Genomic DNA, 14,823 nt, shown 5'->3' with positions numbered 1-14,823 from the left:
CACACGCTCGCGAAGCGCACCGCACACACAGCAGCTGTCACTTGTTTTCCGAGGAAAGGCAGATCCAACAAGAACACCATGGGTCTTTGGGAGCCGGGCCAAGACGGGGAGGAAGAAGACGGTGGGTGAGCGAGGAGGAGAGGCAGAGATATGTTAATGCAAATGACACAATGTGGAAAATGAAGGGAAGGAAGGACGGATTTAACGTTTTCGCTCTCCAATTTAAGTCCACTTGTTTCATGCCACCATTGCGTTTTCTAATACAAGCCAATATTTCACATAAAGTGCTCCGTGGCCATTATAATTGAACATAGAGCGAAGTAATAGCACAATATTTTACTGTGCTGGAGCACCGTGCGTTATAGCTCGACTAATTTACCTCTTTGCTGTTTTGTAAACATAATACGTTTGACTGGTGGGACTTGTTCATGGTTACTTTGCCCTTGTGTGCTTCATAGCGATAAAATGCTTTCAGTGAGGGGAAAAAAATCAATTTCCCCCCTGACTGATTTGGTTACACACACAGCAGCGCATAGACACAGACGCAAATACAAGCCGGATCGACACACAGACACAGTCGAGCTTGAGCTGTTGTCTTGTTTTCGGCTTAACATACTTTTTTTGTTTTGGCTTTGCAAACAGTTCATAAATCAAAATGCTGTTTTCTGAGCCCATAGAGGTCCACGTGTAATCTTTCCACAGACATGTTTGTCCTCTTTTCCACTCACTGAAATAAGCAAAATGGCTACAGGAGCCATTGAGTCTGGTTTACATCTCTGCTTTCTCTTTCCTTTTGCCCCCTTTTCCTTTACCGTCTGTCATCACTCTCTTGTTTTCTCCTCCCCTTCCCTTTCTATTTCCCTCTCAATCTTTTCCCATATTCTTCATTTCGTCCTTATACTGTTTCTCTTTGTCTGCCTCTCCTCTCTTCTCCTCGTCTGCCTCCTCCTTTTTCTCTCCCTCTTCTCTATCTCAACCCATTTCTGCTTCTTATGAAGTGTGAAAAATGATCGTCTGCAGGATGAAGTGGACAGAATTCGCCGGCGTAATGGCCTGACAAAATGAATCGCGGCCTTCCTCACCATCCATCACTGCTCCGAGGCGACCGCGGTTAAGATCTGTGAAGGTGCTGGCTTATTGATTACTAGTTGTAACTGCAAAGTGTCTGATTCAGTGTTTGTAGCATGGCAGGGTTTGGATGGGAGGGAGGAGTGGGGGGGGCAAGAGTAGGGGTTGGTGGATGGAGGGGAATGCAGGCAGCTGGAGCACCCTCAAAAATCCTCTTTTGATAGATTTTAAATGGTAAAATATTGATTTCTGTCCAGTCCAAGGCCTGGCCGAGCAGGGTGCAGCCATTTGTCGGAGGTATAATGCTGGACACCCGGTTCTAGTGGCTACCATCAGTCATTCTGACACGGAGAAAAATGAAAGAGAGGAAGGGGAAAAAAGCAGGGAAAGAGAGAGGTAGCGGCAAAGAGGAAGAGAAATAAATCAGTGCCTCATTCAGTTGCAGTCAAGTACCATGTATGAAATGCAACACAAGTTGAATTACCTCACTTATATATTCTGTGGATTGTTTCTTTGCACTGACTCATGCTTTTTTGTGCTTAGAATAACAACAACGCCCACCAAAATGCAGCGCACAATAACATCAACACCTTCCAAACTTTCCTCATTACCTCCTATTTGGTTGCACCATGGGAGGGGGGTCAGAAGGATCAGGGTAATGACCTACTAAGAGAGCAGACCATGAAAAGGTGATTATTGCTCTTAATTGCTGTCTACAGAGGCAGCCAGCACAGGCAGGTAGCATTAATCTACATTAAAGATATTGGAAAACAGCGCACAGCACACTTTTCTGCTGATTCACACTCATTTAAGGCTGTGTGTTGTTACTGTGATAAGCTTGAATTAATAGTAGTTTTAACGCTGAGCCACAGGAAGGAGGTCTGGAGTTAACTTAGTGTAGATATATTGTAAATACACACTGGCTCCATAAACAAACGCAAATATGAGACAAATATGGCATCACAGAGGGATTAGCAGACAGATAGGTTAATGCGTGCATGATAAAATTAAAGCTATAATATAATATAAAATATTATCTAAAAACAACTGATGACTGCACATAAAATATATTAGATGTTTGAACATAAGACCAGCAGAGAAATCCACAATTGCAGTGTAAATGCATCATATCCCCATTGCTAATGTTAACATTTAACATAATATACTAAACAAGTGATAAAACTTGAACACATACCTCACAAAGTCATTTATTACTATATGTTTTATTATTGTTTTGATTGAGAGAGCCATAATGACAAAAAAAATTATCTGTCTAAGGGAGCTCATTTGTTGTCATTTGTGGTATATTCAAGCATATTGTAAAATAAAAAGGACAAGAACTTCTGGCTGTTATGTGTCTTTTAGGGCCTTGATTTAAATGTCATTTTTCAGTCGATATCACTGGATAAATTTTACCACTAAAACACAGCAGTGTATACTATTCAAGTAACATAAAGCTGCAAAATGTATCCCTCCCCGATTACATGTCCCAATATTTGGTTGACATGTCTATTTACGTTACATGAAATGTGTCCAAAAATGTTAAAATTCAGGTAAAACCATAACTTTAGGTCAACTGTAAATGGCATTATTTAATTTACCAAGCTGAATGTTAATTGCAGCTATTTCAATGGAATCAGATGACATATATATCACTATAAACACTGTGAATAAGACTTCAATGTACTGTATCGTCTATAAAAATGATCTCTACCCGAGTCTTGTCAGATATTTTTTGGCAGCAGCAAGTCCCACGATCCCACGCTACTTCATGACATCATCTACGACTGCATTTTTTAATCACCGTTTCAAATGAGAGACTCCTACCAGTAGAATTACATACAAGTGTGCATATAGAAGTGGAATATGGAGGATCTTTACTTTAATTTTAAAATGCATTGCAGGATTTTTTGAGGTCATTTATTTGATTTCATTTCTGAGTTCAATTCACATTAATATGGATTAAACCCATCAGACTGTAATGCAATGTTTTGGTCCTGAGAAAACTGAAATTAGGTCGAGAGCAGGTGGTGACCGCCACCCACGCACCCTCCGCCTGTAGTACACACACATACACACACACATACAGCACAGAGGAAGCTCAGTCCTAGTGGGAGGTCTGAGGTCTGGTCCTCCACATTCCACAGACAAGTGTCTAGCACCTGCTAGGCCTCAGTCAGCCTTTAGTGGCCAACAGATTAGGATGGGCGGACACACTCCAAATCCATTTACTTTACAGTCTGGGTGTTTTCATGTGTGTGTATGGGGACACAGAATTTAAATCAGTTTATATAATTTTTGACATATTTTATCACATTGTCAAGCCATCTTCAGATGATTTTATAATCGTCTCAACTATTTTTATCTTCCAGCAAAACGAATTCTGAATTCAAAGGAATCTGATTGCATTCTGAATGACACATTCTGGTTTTGGCTAAAAGCATGTTCACACGAGAATGCGCACACACCTTCAGTGGCCCATGTCTGACAGGTGCACATGTCAGTGGTTAGTTCAACCTGGATCAGAGCATTTGGTCTCACTCTGTAGCAGCCAGGCCCCCAGGGTGCATATGTGAGTGTATGTGTGTGTGTGAGTGTGAGTGTGTGTGTGTAACCCAAGGGCCCGATGCTCAGTACCCAGACACTACCCATATTGTTTTCTTCAGTGAAGCTAGAAAAAGGGAAGCTGATTTACAGAGCTGTCTGGCACTGGAGCACAAGGATGCATGACTGACTCGGCCTAATGGAGTTTTCAGCTTTTGGATTTACACTTCTGCCTCTCTACAAGGAGCAGAGCCATACATAAGCACAATCTGGCAACTGAACGTCTCAGTGGCAGCTATGTTAGCTCCATGATCTTGTCGTGCAACCAAGTAATATTTGCATCAACGCCAACCAGACTGCTCCTTCCTGCCTTGTTTTCAGCTTATCAGCATGGGGAAGTTATGGCCAAAAGGTCTGATGTCCACAAGCTGGCGTTTTCTCTTCCTTTTCCTGAAAGTCTCAGAACAAGACTTATTTTTTATTTTGAAATGGGAAAACTTAAAATGTATGCTATCTATATTCTATAATTGATCAGTTTGTTCAAAACATTAAATGCAAGTATGTATGGTTGCTTATTTCCATTATAGACTTCACAGCTTTAAAATAGTAAAGACGCATTTGATTCATTTTCAGAGATTATTGAAGGAACTGAACTAAAAAAAACCTGTCACAGCATCCTCCCAGAGAGAAAATTCATGTTCGGTTATAAAGTGTTTAAAAAGCTGTCAAAAAAGAAGAGTTCTCATACTTTTGTCCTCTCAAACATTGCAGCGTATCCCGTGCAGTCATTGCCCTTGTGTGATTTAACTACCATTACGGTACAAGCCGAGGCTGATAATGCTGGGAATCCAACATTAACGTGTTAACTGAACCTAAAATGGTTTTGTCTGTGTCGGATTGCTGGACTGCCATCAGGGCAGGACTGGGACTGTGTGCAGCTGCCCCCGAACACCGGCTTCAACAAATTATCCATTTCACAGCTCACAAAGCATTTAACCTTCGAACTATGTGAACAAATCCATTCCTGTGCTTTGGAAGGACACCCACTCATGTGTACTGAGTGTTTCTGTCAGAGGTCTTAGTCTTCCATTGTACTCTACACCTATTTCTTAAAAACTTCTGCCCTGAAGGGAACTAAATCAAAGTCTTTCATATTCATTTGCAAAGCCTTTAAACATCTTTAATGCATCAGCTTTCTATCAATACCATCAATTTATTCATCACATAGCCTAGTGTCTCTGGGTTGTTATCATGTTACCTGCAAACTGTGGTGGAGGAAGTATTCAGATCTACTTATACACTGTGAAGACCTTATGTAAGTAAAAGTATGTAAGTATTATCAGCAAAATGTACTTAAAATGTGAATAAGTCAGTGCTCATGTGTGAAAAAAAATAGTTCCTATCAATGGTAGTTACATTTATTCATGTTTATATTGATTTTTCCTGCTCCTTTTAATGATTCTTTATACTGTTAATAGATAAGGATGCTTCAAATTCTTTGATATCATATTTTTGTGCGACTAAGTCTCTAAAATGTTAACTTTTTGTGAGCTCTGAAAAACAGCCCTGTTTTCAGCTTTGTAATGATGCATTTCCCAGCTAATACAAGATGGTTTATTTGGCTTAAGAAGAACAATTTTCTCCTGGAGGAACATTTAATCCTTCAGTTTATCACAGCCATTTGAAATTAACACATTTGGAGGAAGGGGAAAATTGTATCCTGAAAAAATAAATAAATAAATGTCAGATTTATAGGAGTGAAAAGTGCAAAAGCTAGACAAGGAAGTAGGTGGACAGACAGACAGACAGACAGACAGACAGAGACAGAAATAACTTCAAACTGAATTCAGCACTACAGCAAATGCACTATGAATGACCTGACAGATGTTGATATAAAGGAGAGGTCTGCAGAACCAGCTCTCTACAAAGAAAACCCTGACAGCCAGTAGACTTTTTAAATTACTTTCTCAATTTACAGGCATTGTCTGGGGATCATAAAGCGTGCATGCCAAAAACCCAGACTAAAACATCTCCCATAGTCAAAGCTTTGGTCCATCATCAACTGTTGGCAGTAGCTAATGAATGCATTATAAAGTGGAAAACTGATTTCCTTAATCCACTTACATTTCTTTAGATTCTATGGTGCAATAAGCCTATTAGGTCATAGAGCTGTGGCGAATCATGCAATGAGTGTTGAAAGCAACAGCGGAGTAAGACTGAGATGGAAGGAACAACTGTGGCACAAGTGTGTTCTTAAACTAAAGCCGTCCACAACACGATATGTGATATATGATCACATCATGTTCAATATAAAATCCTGAGAAACAGCAAAGGCAAGAAAACTTAAGGGAAACCAAACTGCTGATTTCTTCATCGCTAAATCCAGAGCAGTAAGCTTGGATTTGTCTCTTGGGTTCCTTCTATAGCATTTATTTAGGGAAAAAAAAGAGAGAGAGACCAAGGGAGACTGAAAGAGACAGAGAAGGATCAAGGTCTCTCCCTATAATTACAAAGATAGCACGGTCGCACTCCCTTCCCAGTGGAGCCTCCGAGGCGTCACTCCCTGTCCCTCCATATTGTATAAAGACTGTTCTATCAGCCCAGGAACGGCATCATTGCTTGTAAATTAATTTGGGGTTCCTGTCAGTCGGGGCCTTCTCTTCTCTTATCTGGCAGTGTAATATGGGAAGCTGAGAGGCTGGGGAGATACCGCTGAGAGCGCTGGAGGAGAGGTGGTGAGGGAAGAGGGGATTGGGGGGGGGAGTGGAAGTGAGTATTAAAGAGAAGAGAGATAGATAGGGGGGAGAAAGTAAGAGGCAGGGACAAAACAAGAGAGGCAAGAGCTAGAGCCTGAGAAGCAAAATGCTGCGTGTCAAGAGCAGATTCGAGGAAGGACCTGACTCAGTGATAAGTGAATATGGTCTGGCATCCTATTTCCCCCCCCTCAACACCACCTCACTTCCTCACACTCAACCTATTTGTCATCCAGGCTGGACTCTACACGGAGAGGCCTTCACCTATCAGCACAATTTGTCCCCGTGTCACAGCCCACGGATAAATCTTCTCCAGAGGATCCTTGTTTAAATCCGCCCCCCATTACCAAAGGTCCAGCCCTCTCATGATCACATGTGCCCGACACACACATACACACCTCTGACCCCATCACTTGTTTCTAATTAACCCCTCACCCACTGTATGTAGCCTCAATTCCCTAATGGCAATAAATAGCCCTGACTATAATCCCATTAGTACTAAGAGTCATGATGGAGAATAGGGAGGGACATTGACAAAATGCTGGGAATATACTGAGGCTGAGTTCATACAAGTAGTGCAAAAACATGAGCATTACTTCATAATTATGTTTATTTTATAATGTTTATTATATCCAAATTTTATACAGAATTTACAAAAAATAAATAAATAAAATTGGGCCCACTCTGGTTAGAAAACCATTTTCTGTTGCTTAAAATGACCCAATTGCTATTAAGACATAATTATATTTCTGTGCAGATAAACCTCCATCTATTCACATAAACAGACTATGATGGGAGATCAAGTGTTTAGCTTGTGTTGGACTGAAATCATTTGTGGCTGGCTGAATAAAGAGGAGGGAAAATGAAAAGACAGCTTCAAATTAATAGAGACGTGCTCTGAAGTGTTGTTTTATTTTGCTTGTTTTACAGTCTCAATGCTGTTGTTTTATATCTAATCCCATATGGAGGTGTTTTTTGTTTTTTTTGCAGCATTTTTGGATTTAGTCCTGCTTGGTTTAATGCTAATGACAGTTTTTCTGAATTAAGAGGGGGATATATTTGCAAAATAATGTAAATACAAGATCTAATTGTTTAAAACTGTTGCAATTGCATGTTGTTGAGAGGAAAATGTGCAATAATTAACAATATCTTTCATTATTCAGTAGAAGTAGCAGAAGAAATTGCGATTTATACTGTAAGGGGCCGTCTGTTTCTATTATGAGCTATTATAAATAACTTATGTTTATGTTTGAGTGTATCAATAATAACCTTACTTTTTTGCATTGTGTTTCCGCATAAAACAAAGAAATATCTTTTTCATAAGTGGAGGACGAAACCTGCCACCAAAAGAAAAGCTGTATATTTTGAGAGCATACCACCTCCTGCAATCCTTTGGAAGATGCACAAAAGGCAACAATGAAGGAAACAGGGCTGAAACATGTGTATTGTACATATTTAGATATCTGGCAGACCTCCAAAATTGCAAAAACAACGGAGGCTATTTAAGCTAAAGAACAATAAGACATGCATCATCTATTGTGGCCTATCCTGCAGTGTTGGAAATGAATTCAGAAGAAAAATGGGTCCAAGCCTAGACACCTGCAAAGTGGAGGTAGACAGGACCGCATGAAGAGTATTGTTGGGTGAATTTTCCATGGTACGTTTCTAAATAAAAAGACTGCGCTTTATGTTACTTTGAATACTTTTAGACTCATTAAACGTTCTTCCTTAAGTTACAGAATAGAGCGGTTCCATGTGCAAATGTGGTAAATTTAGAGCATTGATCACATTCACACACACACACACTGCAAAAAAAACTAAAGTTTGCGTTTGTTAAAGTGTCACAAAAACAAGAATTAACATCTGTGATATTAAGCATTTGCAGCTGATTTTACTATTTAGTTCTCAGGTGAAGATTGACAAAAACTTTGAGCACATCTGACAAAAAAAAATAAAGATTTAACTGCCTATTTTCAGGCCTGTAGGATCAAAAGAAGAGACAAACCCCCCCCTTTTCAAGATTTTTAAGTATATAGTGCCACCTGGTGGTAAGTCTGTAACCACCAGTAACTCGATACAAGCTTGCCACTGTGTTTTTTTTGCTTCTGTGTGAATGTGAGCATAACGTGTTTGTATTTGTCTAGGTGTGTGCATGCATGTTTGTGTGCTCCCTTGTCCATAGTCGGTGACGGCAATTCATGATGCAGATTAATCATCTTGCCCTCAACTGAGAATAAATCACTTGTGTTTAATTAGTTTGTGGGAAGGTTATAAGTGACACTGAAGTTCATCTTGATTACAGGAGGCAAATGTGTTCCATTAATTTTATTTTATTTTCATGAATACATCTTAATTACTACTAAATGTTCACAACAGACACTTAATTTAGCCAGTGGATTTAAGTTGCAGAGATCTAATAAAGATGAGGCAAAGTATGATATTATCTCTTTTTATTTTATTATGGTAGACAGCAGTGTGCATGTAATCACTCTGGGGTCGAGGATAAAGGCATTTCGGCGTGAAAAAAAAAAAAAGGCAATACAGCAGGAAATTAACTTGTGTACCAGATTTTATTGGTTGAAAGTTACATTCTCAAAGTATAAGGCGATTTATAGTGTGTATTGAAGTAAAGCAGGACATTATATTGATGTTATGCAGCATTTTTGAGTATTAGCACTGTATTAGCATAATGGATGTGTGAATTTCTTTTCTGACTGATCACAGGGTGAACAGTAGGCCTATCCAACAGCGACATCACACAGTTGTTAGGATACACTACCCATGCTACAATGGACACATTTAATAATAATAGGCTAAACAAATGCAATTGGAAAAAAAGTTGATCTGGGAATGTCCCTGTATCAGTTTAGTGGATGTATGAACATATTTTCTGACTGAGCACAGGGTACATTGTCACACAATGACATTTCTATCTGTTAGGATGTCCTCCCTCTGTTAAATTAAAGGTGATTTTAAGATGATTTTTAAACAATGAGATGAAAAATATCCTACTGAGATCCAGGAAAGTAAAGGTTTGGGCTTTTTTACATTAAATAACTGTCTTGATCGGAAGCAGCAGAAAGTAACACTTTTTTAGATACATTTAATTTTTTTTTTTTAATGAATGTAATTTGCACTGAATATTTTTTTGGTATAGCTGTGAAACTCTTGTACCCTGCAGAGGACAAAAATGCATTGCTGGGCCTCAACAGGATATTGTAAGATTTTTTTAATCTACTGTTACTGGCATTTGTAAAAGTGATATAAGTAGACTGGGCAAGACTTCAGATACCTTATAATATGCCTTAAAACCTGAACTCAAGTACAAAAAATTAAGATAATCCAGCTTCTGTAGTGTATGCATCAGTATAAACTTCTCATTGACCTCTGTGGGAACAATATTAGTGTCATGTGATATGTATGTATACTCCACACACCTACTAAGAGAACTCCAAGATCTCCATACACCATCTTAATACATTACAATATATGTAGTTTAGTAACTGCACTTTCATCTCAGTAATGTTTTGAGTTATGCAGTGATAACCTTTACAGGCGTACATCCTAAGAGCACTACTACAACAATACTCCACTTTAAGTACATGTTTTGCGCTCAAACCCTAACTAAAGTTAAAAAAAAATAAATAAATAAAAAAATGCAAGTGCAAAAGGATTTTGGATTCTTTTTGCTGCTGTATCAATGTGTATGTTGCATTTTACTGATGTAGGTTGCAAGAAGACACATCTATACGTAAGTTGTTTTTCGTGTAAGTATATGTACATTTAGAGCCGACATACTTGATGAAGGTAGAAAGAGGTGAAACATTAAAGTCAAGGGATGCAAGACAGTCTGCGGGACTTGTCATATAAAACTGTGCAGAGGTTATTTTCAAAAAATCCGAAAAGATGCTGGCGCTGTCAGACAAATGTAGGGGAGTAAAAGCACAATGTTTGCCTTTGAGACGTACTGGACTGGAAGTACAAAGCTTTATACAATGGGGATGCACTAGTAAAAATGATTAGTTTCATTCCTTCAGTGGCTGGTAGGATGTATTTCCACAGATAGTCCATGATCCCTCTCCTCTTATGGACAGTTTCATGGATGTGTGAACTTTCTTTCTCATTGAACACACTAATATCTAACAAGGTGTTACAGAATATATAAATGATAGTGTGGAACAAATGAGTAACAAGACAATAACACTCACTTGAATTTTTGCTTTAATTTGACAAATTGTGACAGGAAGTTTGTATTTTAAGTGGGCGGGACCAGATGGGCAAGCCTCTAGTGCGTCAGCCAATCACATCGCAGAACCACTGCCGTTACCACGCGGCTACTTTCATGCCTCATCACAAACACCGGCGGAATACAGGAGCTCCCAGACGTCTGTACACCTCGACTAAACAATAAAGTAAGGGACGACAACCGTGTACACTTTATATTTGACAGAAAACAATTTACAGCCTGGCTTACTTGTTGTTGCTCCCATGGGAAACTAAATAGAAGAGGCAGCTAAAGCTAATGTTGGAGTGGCGGCTATAGGCTGCATTACTGATAAATTAGCTTCATCCTTTAGCCGATGAAAAGATAAAGATGTTATTTACTATCAACTCGAAGTTTGTGACCTGTGAAACATTCGATAGGTTTAGCAAGCCAGTTTAGCTTAGTCCCTGGTTTTAAAAAAAGGCTGGCCTTAGCTAGTTAGCGACGTGGTTAAACCCATTAGTTAGCTGCTATAATTATAAGGCGATTTATTATAACCTAAGTCTAGGACTTGGCTACCAGTTATAAAAAAGACATGATACACCATGGAAAGCCTATATTTGAAAGCAGCAACACTTTACTTCCCCTCAAATTTAATGTTCCAGGTCTATCAGGTTAGATGTTTTTATTATTATACACTACTCGTGACTCGTGAGCCATTAATCTCACTGCCCCCTATAAACCTAAAGGTGGTCTGGAGTATAGATGAGGCAAGTTATATTTAGACCAGCAGGCTTTAAGAAGCTAATGTGAGATGGGTGTTTGGGTTACGCAGGACTTGATCAACAGACCTCTACGTTCCTACCAAATGCATAAACATGGCTTAATGTATAATATAAAATGGGGGATAGTGAATGCACAGTATGCAGCCAACAGTATGTGCATTTCTTTTTGTCTTTCAGTGAGTGTTGCGATGCAGGTGGGGCAGCTATTGAGACAAAGTGTGCTGAAACATGCTGGGAGCAGACCCCTGTGCAGTTCTGAGCCATTGATTTCTGCAGTGCGTGGCATCAGCTCGTCACCACAGCAGTTTGCTGCTTCTGGGAGAGCTCACACCTCATCTAACACAGACACTGATGTCCCCAAAGTCCTCATCACTGGTGGATTTTCATACATTGTTTTGTCATCTAATTTTTTCTTCAAATACCGGTTTTCCCAGGTGCTAATTTTCCTTAATGATAAACTGTTTTCTCCTTTTTCTGTCTTACTCAGGAGGTCTTGGGCAATTAGGAGTGGGACTTGCCAAATTGCTGAGGTGAGGAGTTAAACTGTCTTTTAAGAGATTTCAGATTTATCTTATGATTTATGATCTGTTTACATCCTGTGACTACTCAGTATGTTAATGTTTCACCATCAGGAAACGATTTGGGAAAAACAATGTGATTCTGTCTGATATCCGAAAACCCCCCATCGATGTCTACCACAATGGTGTGTAAATTTGCATTAATTTGGCCCTCATTTTCAGTGCTCATTAAGAGGAAACTATCACAGAACTGGCAAGGATACAAAGACAAACTGTAAACCTCTGTGTCCACAGGTCCATTCATTTTCTCAGACATCCTGGACTACAAAAACCTCAGAGAGATCGTGGTCAACAACAACATCAGCTGGCTGGTTCACTACTCAGCTGTTCTGTCCGCTGTGGGGGAGAGCAATGTCCCACTGGCCAAAGAGGTTAACATCACAGGTAAATCACACTCACACGTGTTCAGCCTAAAAGTGTTTTAAATATGATTGTTACTTTTATTTAGCTCATCTTGTGTGTTAAGAATGAAAATGCATTTTGATCACACCATAATAAATCTACAAATCTCAACCCAAATGGAACCAAACTGCAACTTGTTCATTTTGTCACAGTGTAGTACATCCTCTACAAAAACAGTTACCTCTTGATGCTGTGTCCACTTTAGGAACATCACTAGTCAGACCTTTATTTTCGTTCATGGCTTTTTTGCTGGTGTGGTGTAAAAGTTTTGATTTTAAATTGCAGAAACCCTGTCTAGAAGGGCTGCAGGTTAATGTGTTCATCACTCAAAGCCTCTCTCTGTTTGTAGGTCTCCATAACATATTAGACATATCAACCGAACATGGTCTACGCGTGTTTGTCCCCAGCACAATCGGTGCCTTCGGTCCGTCCTCACCCAGGGATCCCACCCCTGAATTATGTGTTCAGAGGCCACGCACTATCTACGGTGTCTCCAAGGTCCATGCAGAGCTGATGGGTGAGGTGAGACACAGACATACAGGTAGATGTAAATATATATTTGTATAGATTTCAAAATAAAACTGCTGCTTTTAATTCACTCTAAACCCCCAAAACAAACTATGACTGTCTCTGATCCTCTGCTCCATCTCTTTCTCAGTACTACCACCACAGGTATGGGCTAGATTTTCGCTGTCTCAGGTATCCAGGCATCATCTCAGCTGACTCCCAGCCTGGTGGAGGAACTACAGGTAGAGATGGAAGGTCTAAAGCTAAAAATGTAGCAACGATAGTTTGCTGTAGTTCTGACAAGGTGAATGTTGTGTATATTTCCCAGACTATGCTGTTCAGATCTTTCACTCAGCTGTGAAGACTGGACACTTTGAGTGCAACCTGCGCAGTGACACACGGCTCCCTATGATGTACATTGGTATGAGTCTGGTTAAATTATAATTTTGCTTTTAACATTTCAAAGGTACTTTGGCTTTAACTATTTGCTGTTCTTATTCTCTGTGATTTCTCTCCCATCTCTGACTCATCCTTCTCCACAACATCCTCCTCCTCGTGTCCAGATGACTGTCTGAGGGCTACTTTAGAGTTCTTAGAGGCTCCCGCAGACAAACTTGTCAGCCGCACCTACAATATCCACTCCATGAGCTTTACACCTCATGACCTCACTCAGGAAATGCAAAAACTTCTGCCTTACCTAAAGGTCACCTACAATGTGGATCCTGTCCGACAGGCTATAGGTAACAGTGCACTGACTCAACCACATTGATGTGATATTATGACACTATCAGATCATTTATTTATCATTGTCCTACCCTTTGCAGCGGACAGTTGGCCAATGGCATTAGAGGACAGCGCGGCAAGGCGAGACTGGGGCTGGAAACATGAGTATGACCTGCCACAGTTAGTGCAGACCATGCTGACTCAGATTATTACGAATCACAAGCTGGCGCAAGTCAACTGAGCCTTTTGTAGCATTTGCACTGATAAAAGCAGCGAAGCCATTGCTTTAACTCACAGGTACATGAGAGTAGGAAATAAAAAGTTGTTAATTCATTCAAATAAATATTTGGATGAAAACAACTCAAAAAGGTACCAAAAAAATCTCAGACTTCCGTCTAGTGTTTGTTATTACATCTGCACTTGATGTTTGCATCATCTATCCATTCATCTCCTTTTGTTCAGCCATTGCCTGTCTTGAGGTTTTAGGCTTAAAATAAGCCAGTCTTTATAGTAGTGAAACAATCAAAATTTCATTAGACTATGAGAAAAATTGAGGATTATCCGATTTATGGATTGTCCAAAACACATGTTTATGTTGCAAGAGCATGCTGAATTCTAGGAAGTTACTTATTTCCCCCTAAGAGAATTGAATTCTCTTTACAAATGTACTGTATGGTATATCTAGGATCAGTTTGCAAATGCCTTTGTCAGTCTGTTGCAAAGGATGTCACTACATCTGTAGCAGCTACAGGCTTGCCTTAAGAGGCCCCATTGCCATCCTGAAACCCAGGTGATAAACCCTTGGTAAAATCTGCACTCCAACAGGTTACCAATATGCACTATAAACATAAAAGAAGCTTTACTGTGGGTACTGTTACTGTAGATGTCATTATCCCTTCAGGATATTTCACTAGTGCTTTAACTGGCAGCTCGTCGTGTGATAGTTTTTCAGGATGAGAAAACTAGCCTGGCAGTAGGCCTTAAAATAAATTTTCAACTAGCCTGATAAGAGTTCATCGAATGTGCTGTAACATTTGTTTTGTGTTTTAAATTATTTTTTATGGCTTTCTGTTTAGGGACTGCAGTTTTTGGTGCTATATATTTAAATCTTAAATCTATGAATGTATTAGCAGTCGCTTTCATTGTTATATTTATTATAAACTGCTTCAGTAACTTGAAATTGATGATTTAAAATATTATTTAGGAACAGGAGAATCATGTTTTTTTTGTTTTAAATTATTTATTTGCTGCTTTTATTG

The 14,823-nt window shown here is 39.4% G+C and overlaps 1 protein-coding gene across 1 annotated transcript; it reads left to right on the top strand.

Annotated features, from left to right (window-relative positions):
- Positions 1–10,680: 10,680 nt before the first annotated feature.
- Positions 10,681–14,258, top strand: LOC115434756 (L-threonine 3-dehydrogenase, mitochondrial-like). The gene is made up of 10 exons (XM_030156876.1): positions 10,681–10,777; positions 11,532–11,729; positions 11,842–11,884; positions 11,987–12,057; positions 12,167–12,316; positions 12,684–12,856; positions 12,993–13,083; positions 13,170–13,262; positions 13,405–13,581; positions 13,666–14,258. Coding segments are annotated over exons 1-10 (1,137 nt in total). The 5' UTR covers positions 10,681–10,776; the 3' UTR covers positions 13,806–14,258.
- Positions 14,259–14,823: the final 565 nt, after the last annotated feature.

This window comes from Sphaeramia orbicularis, chromosome 2 (assembly GCF_902148855.1).
Source record: "Sphaeramia orbicularis chromosome 2, fSphaOr1.1, whole genome shotgun sequence".
Lineage (NCBI taxonomy): Eukaryota > Metazoa > Chordata > Actinopteri > Kurtiformes > Apogonidae > Sphaeramia > Sphaeramia orbicularis.
This window is presented reverse-complemented; position numbering and strand designations above follow the sequence as displayed.

What these genes read in the sequence shown, in the direction of transcription:
- LOC115434756 (XM_030156876.1), top strand. An exon ending in GCTCCCTATGATGTACATTG is followed by an intron (nt 13,263 to 13,404) that starts GTATGAGTCTGG and finishes CCTCGTGTCCAG; the next exon opens with ATGACTGTCTGAGGGCTACT. An exon ending in TCCTGTCCGACAGGCTATAG is followed by an intron (nt 13,582 to 13,665) that starts GTAACAGTGCAC and finishes TACCCTTTGCAG; the next exon opens with CGGACAGTTGGCCAATGGCA.